At 43.6% G+C, this 15,474-nt stretch overlaps 1 protein-coding gene across 3 annotated transcripts in view; it reads left to right on the forward strand.

Moving 5' to 3' along the window:
• Positions 1-213: 213 nt before the first annotated feature.
• Positions 214-15,474, forward strand: part of ATAD2 (ATPase family AAA domain containing 2) — a 47,437-nt gene continuing 32,176 nt past the window's right edge. For all 3 annotated transcript variants that reach the window (XM_076329148.1, XM_076329150.1, XM_076329149.1), the window contains exons 1-7: positions 214-435; positions 5,975-6,117; positions 6,640-6,689; positions 7,974-8,127; positions 9,548-9,644; positions 10,626-10,710; positions 15,097-15,210. In XM_076329148.1, the coding sequence (XP_076185263.1) occupies positions 214-435; positions 5,975-6,117; positions 6,640-6,689; positions 7,974-8,127; positions 9,548-9,644; positions 10,626-10,710; positions 15,097-15,210 (865 nt within the window). The remainder of the gene's footprint in view (positions 436-5,974; positions 6,118-6,639; positions 6,690-7,973; positions 8,128-9,547; positions 9,645-10,625; positions 10,711-15,096; positions 15,211-15,474) is intronic.

Below are 15,474 nucleotides of genomic sequence, written 5' to 3' on the forward strand. Positions count from 1 at the left end.
ACGCGGCCGCGGGGAGAGCGGGGCGGAGCGCGCGCTGCCGGCCTCCGCGAGGGCGGGCAGCGGGACGGTGGCGGAGCCGCCGCGGCCCTCGGGGTAGGTGGAAGGAGGGCGGCGAGGCGGAGGGATCCGGGGGGAGGGCGGCGACCAAGTGGCGCGCGGGCTGTGGCGGAGGGATCGGGCGCGAGTGCGGCGCGCCCCCCCCATCGCTCCGCCATGGTGGTCCTGCGGAGCAGCGCCGCCCGCCCGCCCGGCCCGTCGGCCCGCGGCTGCCGCCGCCTTCGCCCCCCCTTCGACCTCATGGACTCCAGCTCCGAGTTCATCTCCTTGGAGTCCCCCTCGCTCAGCAGCCGCCGCATCTGGACGCGCTCCGGGGCCGCCTCGGCCGCCGCCGTCAGGGCCACGGGATCCAGGGGGACCAGGAGAGCCGACGAGGCCGTGAGTACCGGGGGGGGGGGGGGCAGCGCCGGCTCCTCCAAGCTCTGCCCTGGCTTCGCGGGGAGACGGGCCTCAGCCCGGGGGGGGGGCAGGAGCTGGGCTGTGGGCCCGGGGAGGCGCCCTCCCGGTGGCTGCGTGGCGGGGGAGCCGTCGCCGGGGGGTGCTGGCCGGCCGGGAGCCTTGGGGAGCTGGGAGAGCCGGGTCCCCGCGCAAAGGCACCGGAGATCGGTGTCACGTGGAGGAAAAAAAAGGGAAAAAATGAGTATATAGGGCAAGAGCCTACAGCTGCGGTCGGTTGCGTTGCCGCGTGTGAAGAAGCAGCCGGGGTCGCCCTCCGCAGCCGGCCGGGCCCCCCCCCCCCCAGCCGCGCCACCTGTTTGTGGTCACCTTGCAGCTAAAGGGGGGCTCGGCATAATCTCTGGTCCGGGGGACCAGCGACAGCGTGCTGAGACAGTCACTGGGTCGCCTGTAGCCCTGTGACTATAAACTTTTTGCATCGCCTTATGGTTTGGTGTGTTATCAGTATTTCCCCTTCCCCGTTTATTTTGATTATATTTGTTACCTAAAAAGTTATTTTAAAAAGATCTTAGAGACCGCTTTACTTTAATTGTGGTAACGCTCAAAGAGAGCGCTCGCTGTTTTGATGACAAAAATGCATCAAAAACAGCGCTCAACACAAAACATACGTGATCTATAACTGCATTCTAGCTGGCCTGAAGTGCCTGTGAAATACTGCTTGGTCAAGTGTATATAAGTGCTACTTTGGATGCTTTAAAAACAAAGCTCTGTTTAGAAATCAGGACTGATTTGTACTTAATTAAAGCACTTATGTGAGTAACCTAAAATGGTGAAAATTTTACTGAAGCTTTTCATAATTTTAATCTACCCTAGTAGAAAAGAGACAACTTACATGATTATAAAGGATGTTAAGTAGTCCATGCTCTCTGCACCTTAGTGTTGCTACTTTAATAACGGAACTATTTCACTTTGAAAAGGTCATTGTTTTTAATGTAGCCTTCAAAAGCTAAAACTCTTCTCTGCTCTTTCCAAGCCAGGCTCTTCTCCGCAGGGTGTCCTGCATTTCCATGACAAATAAAGGCAGACCAGATCCAAGTCAGAAGTGGTCTGCTCTTCAGGGGAGCCCTGCCTTGGAGCGATGCTTGTAGTGCAGTCTCTTTCCTTTCAGCAGAACTCTTTCAGGATTTTCAGTTGTATGGATTAATTTTTTTTTTTCATTATTTTCAAGACTACTGACCTAAGAAGGAAGAAATCCTTGGGATGGTTTGGTTTTTTGTTTTTTTTTTTTCTTTGCAAACAGTCATGGAATCTGCTTAAAGATCACTGCTTTGCTTTTGCAGTCTACACTAGAAATGGTTGTCAGAGGCTACAGGGAATTCGGCTGCTTGTTGCACACAGGGGAAGGCTGTGCAAAGTTAGACAGATAAAGCAGCTGACGTGTTTTCAGTGTGGAGAACAGGAATGAGGAAGCTAAACGTAAACTTTTTACTGAAACCAAAGCAGAATCATCATTATGAAACTGGCTGTAAGGCTCTTCCTTGTTTTGGTTTCTTTATTTCTTTTCTTTTTTTTTTTTTTTTCCCTTTTTCCAGACCTTTCCCATGCTTTGAGGCATGGAGTCATTCTTACTTCATTTGTAGGGTGGCCGGGCTTTGCTGGAGCTTTCTAACTGCAGAGACAGCACAGAAGTGCCTGAGATGAAAGAGATGATGATGATGATGCATGTTCAAGTCCTAATGCCTCTTTCCTATCTTGTTGATGTGCAAGGACTTGTTGGTGGCAGCTTTTGCAGTTTTTCTGATAGCAGCACGCAATTTATGTCTAGTTATTTAGCTTATTTCATCTGTAGAGAGTAAGGACCATACGGCAGAAGGTCTAAGGTAAACTGGCATCTGATGGGTTTATCCTCTTCCAGGTTTCCAGTCCCAAGGAGTCCCGCAGCAGATCCAAAGTGGTTACTGTCCCTTTGGAAGCTGTGTATCTACAGGTCTATAACCCTGGTGCAATTCCCCAGGCTGAACAAGACTGTTGTCTTGTGACCTGTATTTGAGGGCAGTGTGCTCCAGAGTTCCCTTTTTGTCTGAGCAAAGTGGAAACTGGCACTTTTCCAGGCTAAGCCTTCAGACTTACCTGCATAGGGACCTCAGCATCAGAGCTCACAGCCTTGTGGCCTAAGCACATTTATCTGTTCTGATAGTACTTCAACATAGAGTTACTTCCTCAGAGATACCAGATAGCTAAACACAATTTTTGTAAAAAGACTTTTTAGAAACAATTGCTGATCACTTCCTATAGTATGAGAAAAGTAACAAAATATGAAATGCTTTCAAAATTTGAAATACTTTACAAAATTCTTTCACCCAGTTGCCTTATCTTTCCAGTTTAGTCACTTGCTTCTACTGAATTTCACTTCTTGAGTGTGGTTTTTTTTCAGCCTGATAGGGTTGATAAGAGTTAGTTACTCTTGCTCTGCTGGCAGCTTGCTGGAGTTAACGTAATGGTTCTTGGTGTCTGCCATCTCACCGAACTGGGATGCCTTCCTATGAATGAAGGATGGTCAGAGTTAGCAATACACATTGTTACTGCTTTGCCTGTGTCCTAATTTGAGCCAAGATTAAGGTAAAAAGACAGTACAGAGGATAATGAATATCACAATTATTGTATTGTGAACATTGCATTAAAAATACATTTAAAAAAGCGAACAAGTGCATAAGTAGATTTCCTGGGTCACTATACTGTTTTTTTTCCTAACATTTGTGCTGACATTCTCTAAGTGTTTGTTCTTCTTTCAGTCTGGGATTTGGCCCAGAGATTTGTGAAGCGTATTATTGCAGTCATCTTCTAACTGATACGGCAAACCTTTAAGATTTCTCCCAAGGAATATTTACTTCTAGATCAATGAAGTAGAAATATCCAAAGCGGCAGTTATAACTCATGTATCTTGGAGCAAGCTAAATCTTCCAGAGTTGCTCCCAACTTTGAAGTCTAATTTCACAAGTGATCATGTATTTAGAAATAAAGCTTCTTGCTTAGTTGTACGTATTTGAAAGTGCTGTATGTTCGGAGTAGCTGAATCTGGTAGCCCTATGACAGTACAAATGGCCTGACCCTTCTTCCCTCTCTGGCTGATCAGGATGAAAATCTTTTAGTGGGAAAATACACGCAGAGATGCATATATGTAATATGGATCCGTGTATTATTTGGTCTTGGGCACCCAGTCTGTCTGTAGCTGCCCCCAGACGCCAGGGTCTCCCCAGGGGCTGGCAGCTGGGTGTGTAAGCCCCAGAGGTGCACAGCCCTGTTCCAGTTGCTGGTATTTAGACCCCATGTGTGCGCTCACACATGCATGTACTATGTATATCCTTCTGTAACTGTCCTTAGACACTCGGTCAAACCGGTAACTGGCCCCAGGTGGCCTGGTCTCCCAGTCACCTCATGCACAGACACGGGCGGGTCCCTGGCCCAGACCTATGGCCTCTCCAGTAGCTGCCCCCCTGTGCAGCACTTGGCTCAGACCTGTCCCCTCCCTGGTCTCTCCAGTATTTGGCCCAGACTCGTGGCCTTTCCAGTACCTGGTTCCCAAAACTCTAACCCTAGCTATGCTGGCTTGGTGTCTGTTAGTGATGGCACAGGCTGTGAGGAGGTGTAGCCCCTTGTCCCGGCGCTGGCACTCGGACCTCTGTACCCCAGGACACAGATAGAAATGCCATTAAATAAATTAAGAAGCCAGGACAGACTGTGGTGATCGGCATCCCACAATGAGTCGTCTTCTAGGCAGAGGCCCTCACTCGGTCTGTTAGGTGACCCCCAAGGTCTCTCCCGCCTGTGTCCCTGGGGGGTCCCTCACCCTGGAGCCAGGCCTTGGGCTGACCAATGGCCTCGCGAGGAGCGGGGCTGGGCTTCTCCCCCAGCACTGCGTTACCAGGGTGCCTCTGCCTGCCGGTGCTTCTCCGCTGCTTTTTGTTTATGCAGATTATCCTTTAATCACGTAACATAACGTTATAGGTAGTTCCCAGGCATGTCTATAGGTTTTATAGGATGATATATAAGCCATAGTCGTACCAGCTGTGGGAATACTATTGAGTACATTTGCAGGTGAGAGAACATAATTATTTCTTGGTCTAGGCTTTTTTTCTAATTCTCTCAGTGATGAATGCTGAAAGTATTGGATTAAGTCTTTATATACTCCTATGTGTGAGCATGCACAAAAACCTGCCTTCTTCAAATAAATCTAGGGCTCTGCAAAATTAAAAATTAGTTGAAAGGCTTCCTGTTAACGATTTCTTTCTTAAACCCTTGAGAGGAAAAATGTTAAAGGTGACTGACAGATCAGACTGCCTCTCATTAAGCTTTAGGTCTTGTTACATCCATCTATGCTGGATCCGAGAAGCAGAAAATATCTTTAGGGGTTTCATCTCAGATGCCTAAATTCAAAAGCCAGCTATGGGAGGCATCTCATGAGGCCTCGCCCCACCAGTCTGGAGGCATGCAGGAAGGGAGGTGCTCTTTAAAACGAGCGACAAAGGAAAGGTGATTGACATCCTCATCGTGCAAAAGGTCTGTCTTAACATGAGAAGTTGTCAGGTGAACGTTGGGGATGGTTTGTTCAAGGTTGAAGAGAAGACAGACAGACAGTTACAGGATTGCCCAGCTCTGTGGCTCAGGGCTGACCCCTCAGCAGCAGCTGGCCGCAGCTCTCATTGTGTGGCCCTGCAAAGGCCTTGCACATGCATCATTGTCCTCCTGTAGTGACCTTCTTCATGCTTCTGTCATCATCCATCAACTACTAATGAAAGAACCTCTTGGTAAAGTTAGTGTCAAGAAGTAGAAGAATCTGGTCTGTTTTCTGCCCTTTTCATTGTGAGATTTAGTTTGGCATATTCTTAATAAAACTTTGGGTTGTAAACTGAACAAGCCACCTCTCACGGTCATCACAGCTATCCTAAAAGTGATAGTACTCATGCTTCTTGCAGAAATACCAGCGTGAACAAGATCAACAGCCATAAAAAAAAGTGTATCTTTAGTTCCCTTTGCTTTCCTATGGATAAATGCCATCCTCCTGAAGGAAATCTTTTAATGTCCCTCCAAATGCAGTCATAAATGGAACAGAGATAGGAGAAAAGCTCTGCTAACTAGATTTTAATTCCAGGACATGCAAGGTCAAGCTTGACTGCTCCTCTGAACCAATTTTGAAATAAATGGTTGTTGGGGTTTTTCATGAAACACTAAGTTTATATGAAAGGCTTTGCCTCAATAATTTTTTCAAAGGGTATTAAGCTCAAGTTGTCCACAAGAAAAGTGTGGCAGTGGGGAGCTTTAGCTTTGAAAGCTGTTTGTTTTTTTTTTTTTCCCGAGAGCTACTTCTTGGTGCAGAAGTGGTTCAAGGCTTACCTGCTGTTAGTTGCACCACTATCAAGTCAGGAGAGTTACAGAATAAACTTGCCTAAATGAGGCAGAATTTCCTTCTTAGCTCAACATACATGGTTCAGATAAATATGTTCCTGTTTCCTTCTTTCCCTAGGAGTTTTCCTCTGGCAAAATTGAATGCTTCAATGGACACTGTTTAAGATCAATGAGAAAAAACATGCTGCCCTGTTCAGACTCTAGCTTTGACAAAAGCATGGAAATATTAAGTGAAAATGTCAATCAAAGACACTTTACGAGGTATTGTATTTCTAGATGTCCAGTCTCTCTTCAATTCATAGAATTAAAAGGAAAAGTGAAAGCATGCACAATGAGTCACGTCATGATAAATCTACAGCTAAAAATCTGCGGGGGAATACAACGATGTTGACGTCAGTGCCAGTATCTTAGAACTAGAATCACTCTTCTTAGTAAAAGTCTTCTGCTTGTATAAAAAATATGCATCTTTTCCCAACTCCTTTGAGATCTCTCCTCTGCTTTGGTTACTGAGATGTTATTTGTACTACTGAGATTTCAAGATTAGCAAGTTAGGAAATTTATGTCCTTATAGAACTGTCTGCATATGGTATGCAGCAGACTTGGGATCTGAATCCTCCATGTGGTCCACAGGCTTCTCTTTGCATGATGTGGAGCACTGGATTATAAACTTGGTCAGGTTCCTTAGTCTTGATGGGGAACAATATAATACAATACTTCTGTACAATAATTCTAATATAGTAATTCTTTTCTCCCTTCTCTCCTCTGTCCTCTTTCTTAATGTAGGCAGTTGGCAAAGCCGAAATCAGACAAAAAAAAAAAAGAATATAAAGAAGGTAAGTAGTGGTAAATCCCTAGGGTTCCTTTTTAGCCTGGCTTGTGAGAAGGATTGCATTTGGTCACCCCATCTATTTAACTTGGCCCCAAAAACTTCTGAACTCATCAACCAAAATCAACTGAAGTTGTGAGAATAGATATCTCAAAGATAGTGAATTTCCTATGAGTTTTATGAAAAGAGGTAGATGCAAATAGGAGGATATGCTATTAATTCCTTTCAGGTTTGGGGAGAACACAGTGTGAATTCCAGCCTGCTCTTAAGCACTAGAGAATCTGTTCCTTAGCTTGGGTTTCTTTGTGACATCGATTTTTCTGGAGTCTGCAGGACACAATTAATTGAAAATCATTCTTGCAAATAGGAGGGAATATTGCAGTATTATAATATTTGTAAGTTAAAAAGTAATTCAGTCATGAGACACACAAACCCACTGATGTGGGGAAGGTGTCACTGAAGTTCAGCGATTTATCTTGGAACCGAATTGCCGTGCTGAGTACACAAGCAGGCTTGGTGCCGTGAGGCCACTTGCTGGCAGCTGGGAAAATCTGTTATTTCCAGGCAGTGTCCTGCCAGCCAGGGCCTGAACGCAGGAAGGGGCCTGAAATGCACTTTGTGTGTAGTAATTCAAGTTCTAATTGTGCACTACTTTCTCACTGACCTCTCTTAACTGTTTTAATGATAGTGCAAGTAACAAACCCATGGCAAAGGATGCTGTGTGGTAAATACTGGGCAGATCTTTTTTTAAAGCAGGCAAGCATTTGAGTTCTTTGGTATTTGGGAGTTTATCTTGAGATATTTCTTCTAGAGCTTTTGTGTCATGATGCAGAAAAAGTAAGTGATGCATGCTTAAACAGCATACTAAAACCATGCATCTTAAGAAGAGACTTCCCATGTAAACAATTTTTTTAAAAAAATATTAGATACAATTTTACATGACTCGAGTAAAAACACCTTAGAGTGAGGTATTTGTTGTTTTCACTTTTCCAGAAAGAAATAACTGGAATAAACTTGCCTCCTGCATGGAACAAAAGTTGCGTGTTTGTTTTCATCAGATTGGCTTTCCAGTCTATAAAAAAGTTCCTATACAAGTCATGCTTTTAAGTAGGTAGTTTAAACATAAGTAATTTAAGTTGAATGCTGTGGTCATGACAATAACTTCTAATTCCGTATTTAAAGAAAAAATCAAGCCACTGCTGATTTTTTTACATTCTACTAGAGCAACAGTGAAATAAAGGGAATAACATATTTTCTGTCTCAAAATATTTTATATATTAATGCATTTTAGTCACCAGAACTCTGAAGACCAGAGCTGATGCAAAAGCTGCAGAACAAGTCCATGAAGAAAATGGAGATTTGGAGGTCCGCCAAAGCTGCAGACTTCGACAAAGTCGTTATACCACTACAAATCAATCTGTTTTGTTTGACAAACTTATAACAAAGTAAGTGGTGTTTTTTCATCATCTTGCAAAGCTACTAAAATGAGCCTTATTAGCAAGCCTTTGCGCTATGGCATAATATTGGCTAGGGACTTTCTCCTTCTTTTGACAACAGAAAAAGGTATTGTTATTCCTGGCAGCAAGAGCTAAATGTATTCAGTGGTTAGGCTGAGACTTCCCTACGTGCCCCTACATATACGATACGTCCTTGTGATAACTGCTGGGCTGCAGGTGCCCTCCATAGTAGAGCCCCACCAGGATCACATGGCTTGGAACTTTAAGGATGTTGTCAGCAACCTCTGCTAACACTCGTTTGCCATTGATCAGGTAGGGTCTCCTCCTCTGCCTGCACCGGTATATCCTGTAATTATTGTTAATATATTGATTTATGTAAGGTGTGAGCCTTTGTACTTTGCAGCCAAGCTGTTTAACCTGAGTTTTTTGGAAGTAGGTGCTTGTGGCTGTTTAAGACTTCCAGGTCTGAGAGTGTGTGCAGGAGGATGTAGTTGGAAGGTGCTTCATGTGTGAAGAATTTGGGCACAGCCAATGTTTAAATTTGCCACTGGTGTCTTCGTTTTGGGATTGCCAGTTGCGGAGAGATCTTCATACTAGAGCATCTTCTATGTATGGGCTGGGTGGGTTTATGTGTTGTCTTGTGAACCAAAATGATCACTTTACGTTGTGACTTTCAGTAGATTTAACTTGCCCTCTAAATAAATTTCCTTAGCATAAGAAGCGCCTTCATTTTTAATTAACTTTTCTTCCATGCTTACGAATATTTTTATAATGCTCAGTTGATTTAAGATACTGAGGAAAGTTGGATACAGCCAAAGTGAAGTAGTCCTAGTGTTTCTGCCTGTCTGTCTATGGCTTAATTCTCTTTGTGAAGCCCAAATTGACGTTGTTTTCTGAAAGGTTTGTGAAGTGTAACAGCAGTGGGATGTTTTTTCCGGCATATATAGTCATAGAAAACCAACACAAAACTTAAATTACGGTTAAGAGAAGAATAAGCAATCTGTTGTCTGAGGAAGGCTGTGAACTAAAAATGACTTGATGCTATCATGCAGAGCAACTTAAGTGCTATTAAAAACTGCCATAATTTCTTTCTGTTATCTTACTATGATCTTCAGAATTGTTTTTTTCCTACTAAACCAGATTTTTTTCTACTGTGTTCAGCAAGAGGGGAAAATAAACCTGAAAACAGTGTATGTTTGCAAATCCTCAAATGCTTGTTCTTAAATCTCTCTATAAAAAAGTAAACATTTGACCTAATTTTTTAGTGTTTAAAAACTTGGCTAAGTGTCAATGACTCTTGCTCTGTGCATACTATATTAAAATGTCATACTGATTATGTGTACTGTTTTAAATGGGGTTTTTTTGTACTTGCCTATCTTTGCTCTTGCATGTCAACTTTTTGTCTTAGTACTGCAGAAGCAGTCTTGCAAAAAATGGATGACATGGAGAAGAAGCGTAGACGGCGAATGATGGAAGACCTTGGGGTGTTCCACGATGCAGAAGAAGTAGATACTAATTTATTTTACTGTTTTTGTATAAGTAGTGTATTTCACATAGGGAAATTATTTAGTTGTAATTTTAATTTAGCTGAAATAACTTCTTCCAAAGAATAGTGTAGTCTAAAATAACATTTGTTTTTGCTTTCTAATTATAATTTAACATCTTACTGTTCTGGTCACGCTACAGATACGCTCTAAGGGTGGAGGAAATACCTTCTTCAGAAGACATGAAATAGCAGTGATATGCTGAAATACATGTCTCATACTACACTTTCTGAATTGCCTTACAATTTTTGAATGACGCTGTTTACAAACAGCTGTTTCAGGGCTTGAGTTTTCACTTCAAATTTTACTAAAAACTGAACTCATTGATGTCTGCTTCATCTGTGTTTGTTCTTGTGCCAGCCTTGCCTGTGAGCTTAAGTAGTCCTCTGTCCCTAGAGGAAATTATGTTAAAATTACATACAGCAATCATATTTCCTCTGTCTTAGTTTTGCTCTATTAAATGAAGTTCTTCTACTATCCTTTTGAATGACAGGCACTTTGTTTTTTAAACATCTTCATAGCCTGCTTTCATAGTTTTTTGTTTAGATCTGAATTCCTTTTTTTTAATGAAACCGGAATTGTCCATATTACTTTGTATATCATCTCTCAAATGCCCATATGAATTTTTTTTGTCTGCTAGGAATTGCTTTTTCCTGGCTTCTGGCACACTCTTGGATTATTAACCTGTGATTAATTGATACACTCAGTTTTGTATCTGGATAGGTATTGAACTATCACATGTACTAAACCCTATTTTAGAGCAGAAATTCTTGTTACTGATCCTGGGGGCCAGAATGGCATTCGTATTCTCTCCTCCTGTACCTTAATTTAATCTTTTGTGTATATTGAGTGCTTTGATAATGTTACTATATAGGTACCAAATATGCCCATGTCAGGTTTTCTGCATATTTGTGACTGATCTTCCTTGTTTCTTTTAATTAGGAAAACCTCGATATGTACTCCCAAGGAAAGAAAGAAATCCAAAGAGCAGACAAAGAAATAGCTGATAATCAAGGTGGCATTGCAGGTTAGTTCTGTTTTAAATTTTCTTTACTGTGCTCTAGCCAAAAGCTTTGTCTTAAACAATTGAGATGAGCTGAACTACTGGGTATTTTTCATCTGTTAAAAAAAATCTGTATTGCTATTGACATTGCAAGCCATAGTCATGGACTCCAGGGCTGTACTGTAGTGAGCTCAGAACAAGTATTCAGAGAAGAAGAAGAAAAAAACATCTGTGCTTTTCCAAAACACTAACAAGATAAAAGGCAACAGATGGCTGTGGATAGATGGGAATACAAAGAAATGGACAGTATTACTCAGAATGAGAAAGATTGATCTTGCTACAGCAGGAACATGACAGTTTTCATGGTTTTGAGCAGCACAGCAAGAGTTTTCAGGAAGTAAGGGAGGCTGCCAGATGTGTATGGAAAGCTCCTCCCGAGCGTGAAGATCAGCAGGGGAGAAGATAGTGGTGCTCATTTTTGTGTTTAGCAGGTAGTCAGTGGAAGCTGCTGTCTGGGCCTGTAATTAGGAGCTGTCATCCTGGATACTCAGTGGGAAATAACATGAGGAATAAGGTTAAATCGTAAAAGGCCATATTAACTTTATATTTGAAGTGAGGGGGAGAAACTTCAAGGTTTTAAGGAGAATCACAGTTGTGATTAAGGCAGTCAGTCCAATGATCCTTGTAGGAGATTTCTGGATGGAACAGAATGGGGCGAGACTGTACTTAAGGGCAGAAAAGGACGTGGCGGTAGTTGAGCCGATTAGTGTTAGGTTTTGTGATAGACCTCCTCTGCACACCCACAACAAAGCTCAGAGAGACAGTGGCAGGAGGGGGAACCCAAAATACCCCGCCGGGCTACTCTCAGGCCCATCCCAGGGCCGTCAGCCCATCAAAGTCCTATCTGCACAAGCCCAGAGGAGCACAGGGGTGCACAATGGTGGGCAGGGACCCAAATGAAGGACTCAAATCAAGGACAAACAGAAATTGTCCAAGCAGCCAGGGATCAGGTTAGGAAAGCTAAGGCCCTGATAGAATTAAATCTGGCCAGGGATGTCAAGGGCAACAAGAAAAGATTCTGTAGGTACGTCGGGGATAAAAGGAAGATGAGGGAAAATGTGGGCCCTCTCCGGAACGAAACGGGAGACCTGGTTACCCGGGACACAGAGAAGGCGGAGGTACTCAATGACTTTTTTGCCTCGGTCTTCACCGGCAAGTCCTCGAGCCTCACCGCCCAAGCCGCAGAAGGCAAAGGCAGGGACTGGGAGAATGAAGAGCCACCCACTGTGGGAAAACATCAGGTTCAAGACCACCTAAGGCACCTGAAGGTGCACAAGTCCATGGGACCCGATGAGATCCATTTGCAGGTCCTGAAGGAACTGGCGGATGAAGTTGCTAAGCCACTCTCCATCGTATTTGAGAAGTCGTCGCAGTCCGGAGAAGTTCCCACTGACTGGAAAAGGGGAAACATAACCCCCATTTTTCAAAAGGGAAAAAAGGAAGACCCGGGGAACTACAGGCCAGTCAGTCTCACCTCTGTGCCTGGGAAGATCATGGAGCAGATCCTCCTGGAAGCTATGCTAAGGCCCATGGAGGACAGGGAGGTGATTTGAGACAGCCAGCATGGCTTCAGCAAGGGCAAGTCCTGCCTGACTAACCTGGTGGCCTTCTATGAGGGAGTGACTATATCAGTGGACATGGGAAGGGCTACAGATGTTGTCTGTCTGGACCTCTGCAAGGCCTTTGACATGGTCCCCCACAACACAGAATCATAGAATCATTAAGGTTGGAAAAGACCTCTAAGATCATCGAGTCCAACCGTCAACCCAACACCACCATGACCACTAAACCATGTCCCTAAGCGCCTCATCTACACGTCTTTTAAATACTTCCAAGGATGGTGAATCAACCGCTTCCCTGGGCAGCCTGGTCCAATCTTTAACCACTCTTTCAGTAAAGAAATTTTTCCTCATGTCCAATTTAAACCTCCCCTGGCGCAACTTAAGGCCATTTCCTCTCGTCCTATCAACATCCTTCTCTCTAAACTGCAGAGGTAGGGATTTGATGGGTCGGTGGGTGAGGAATTGGTTAGATGGTCGCATCCAGAGGGTAGTCGTCAACAGTTCAATGTCCAGATGGAGACTGGTGATGAGTGGCGTCCCGGAGGGGTCCGTATTGGGACCGGTACTGTTTAATGTCTTCATCAATGACATAGACAGCGGGATCGAGTGCACCCTCAGCAAGTTTGCAGATGACACCAAGCTGAGTGGTGCGGTCGACACGCTAGAGGGACAGGATGCCATCCAGAGGGACCTGGACAAGCTTGAGAAGTGGGCCCGTGTGAACCTCCTGAGGTTTAACAAGGCCAAGTGCAAGGTCCTGCACCTAGGTCGGGGCAACCCCCAGTACCAATACAGGCTGGGGGATGAAGGGATCGAGAGCAGCCCTGCCAAGAAGGACTTGGGGGTGCTGGTGGATGAAAAGCTGGACATGAGCCAGCAATGTGCGCTCGCAGCCCAGAAGGCCAAGCGTATCCTGGGCTGCATCAAAAGAAGCGTGGCCAGCAGGTCGAGGGAGGGCATTCTGCCCCTCTACTCTGCTCTGCTCTGGTGAGACCCCACCTGGAGTACTGTGTCCAGCTCTGGAGCCCTCAGCATAAGAAAGACACAGACCTGTTGGAGCAGGTCCAGAAGAGGGCCACAAAAATGATCAGGGGGATGGAACACCTCTCCTATGAAGAAAGGCTGAGAGAGTTGGGGTTGTTCAGCCTGGAGAAGAGAAGGCTTTGGGGAGACCTTATTGCAGCCTATCAGTACTTCAAGGGGGCTTCTAAGAAAGATGGCGGCAGACTTTTTAGCAGGGCCTGTTGTGACAGGACAAGGGGGAATGGCTTTAACCTAAAGGGGGGTAGATTTAGACTAGATATAAGGAAGAAATTTTTTACGCTGAGGGTGGTGAAACACTGGCACAGGTTGCCCAGCGAGGTGGTGGATGCCCCATGCCTGGAAACATTCAAGGTCAGGTTGGAGGGGGCTCTGAGCAACCTGATCTAGTTGAAGATGTCCCTGCCCATGGCAGGGGGGTTGGACTAGATGCCCTTTAGAGGTCCCTTCCAACCCAAACTATTCTATGATTCTATAAGTGTGCCAAGGGCATTTGACTGGTAAGGGAGAAGGACAGCTAACTCATCATTTGGAGTTGTAGTTAGGAGTATATCAACTCAGGGCTTTAATAAGAGCAGCTTTAATACAAGGCATTGGCAGTCTAGAGGGAGGAACTATATGGCATGTTTCAAGTGTGTGGATCTCAGGGTATTGGTCAGGAGAGACTTGTAGAAAGTAATTCTAAATAGTATGTTGAATGGGAAATAAGAGTATGGGGCAATTAATTTGTGATCAAAGTGAAAACTCTGGAATTTTAAATAAGGAAAAACCTAAAATATACTTTTATAATGAAAAGCATGCCAGGAAGGAGTGGGGAAAGTGTGTCAGGGTTGGTGTAAAGAAGATGAGTGGAGCAAGGGGAAGGACTAGAGGAGCAGAAAAGCAGAGAAATTCATGCCTTTGTGACAGGAGTGTTGGAGTACCAAGGACTGGGGATGGTAGTGATGCCAAAATCATTTTTCAGTTTTCTATGTGCTGTCTATATATCTTGTGTAACTTATCTTGCATTCAGAAAGCAGTGCGACCTTTTGGGGGGAAGAAAAAAAAGGGTAGTGCTTTTCAAGGAATAAAATTTATTTAATTTTAGTGAGCAGGTAGGTGAACAGAGCATGTACATTCCTCACCTGGTGTCCAGCTATTAATGTGAGAGGGTATTATTAAGAACCTGCTAGATAATTATACTCTGTTTTTTGCATTCTTACCAAATTTCATGAAGAAACTTAAAGTTATTTTACAGAAGCTTGTGGCATAAACCGTGTGCATTTGACATTATTTTCTGATTGGGGAAGTTCAAACCTGTGACTTGCCCATTATTGCTCATGTAACCTGTGGTAGAGCTAGGACTTGGAGCTTAGATTACCATGTTTAGTCTTACCACTACAGAGTATTAAAATATTTCCTTGAAACACTTTCTCAAAATAACAAGAAACTACTTTCTGAAATAGTGGTTTTCACAGGAGCTGCATCTTAGCTAAGCAAGATGACAGAATTGTTGTTACTAAGACTGATGAGAAGTCACCCAGCAATTTCAGAAGGAAAGAACAATATCTCTATGTATGGTCCCCTGTTTTTTAATTTCTGGAATGCGTCTTGCATAAATTGGTCTTAAGGTTTTGCAGGTTTTCAGATCTATTGTGTCATTAAAATGAAGGTAATAGTAAAACCTATAGGCATCTGTGTAGTGCATTTTGAATTTAATATACTTTGCAACAGTACTTAAACAGTTTAATGTTATGTCAATGTACAGTAGTTTCATCAGAAGAAAGTGAAGAGAAAGATGATGATGATGGTGAAGACACTCGAAAGCGTTATGACTTTCGACAGAGGAAAACTGTTGAGCGCTATCAAGCTCCATTGGAAAGTAGGTTATATGCACAGTTTCTCTTAAGAGCTAATTTCTTGCATGTAAGTGAGGGGTTTTTTTTAATGAAAATATATACACACACTCAACTTCTACTTAAATTTCATACCTTCATTCTGAAAGTAATTTTTATTAAATGCATGTGTCCTGTGCACATTGTATTTCTTTGCCATTTGGCATACTTATTGTTTTTCAGTAAAAAAATGACCTATGTATCCTTGAAAGAATAGTAATTAAACAGACTTGATAATCTTACTCTTGTGG

This window comes from Aptenodytes patagonicus, chromosome 2 (assembly GCF_965638725.1).
Source record: "Aptenodytes patagonicus chromosome 2, bAptPat1.pri.cur, whole genome shotgun sequence".
In the NCBI taxonomy this organism is placed as follows: domain Eukaryota; kingdom Metazoa; phylum Chordata; class Aves; order Sphenisciformes; family Spheniscidae; genus Aptenodytes; species Aptenodytes patagonicus.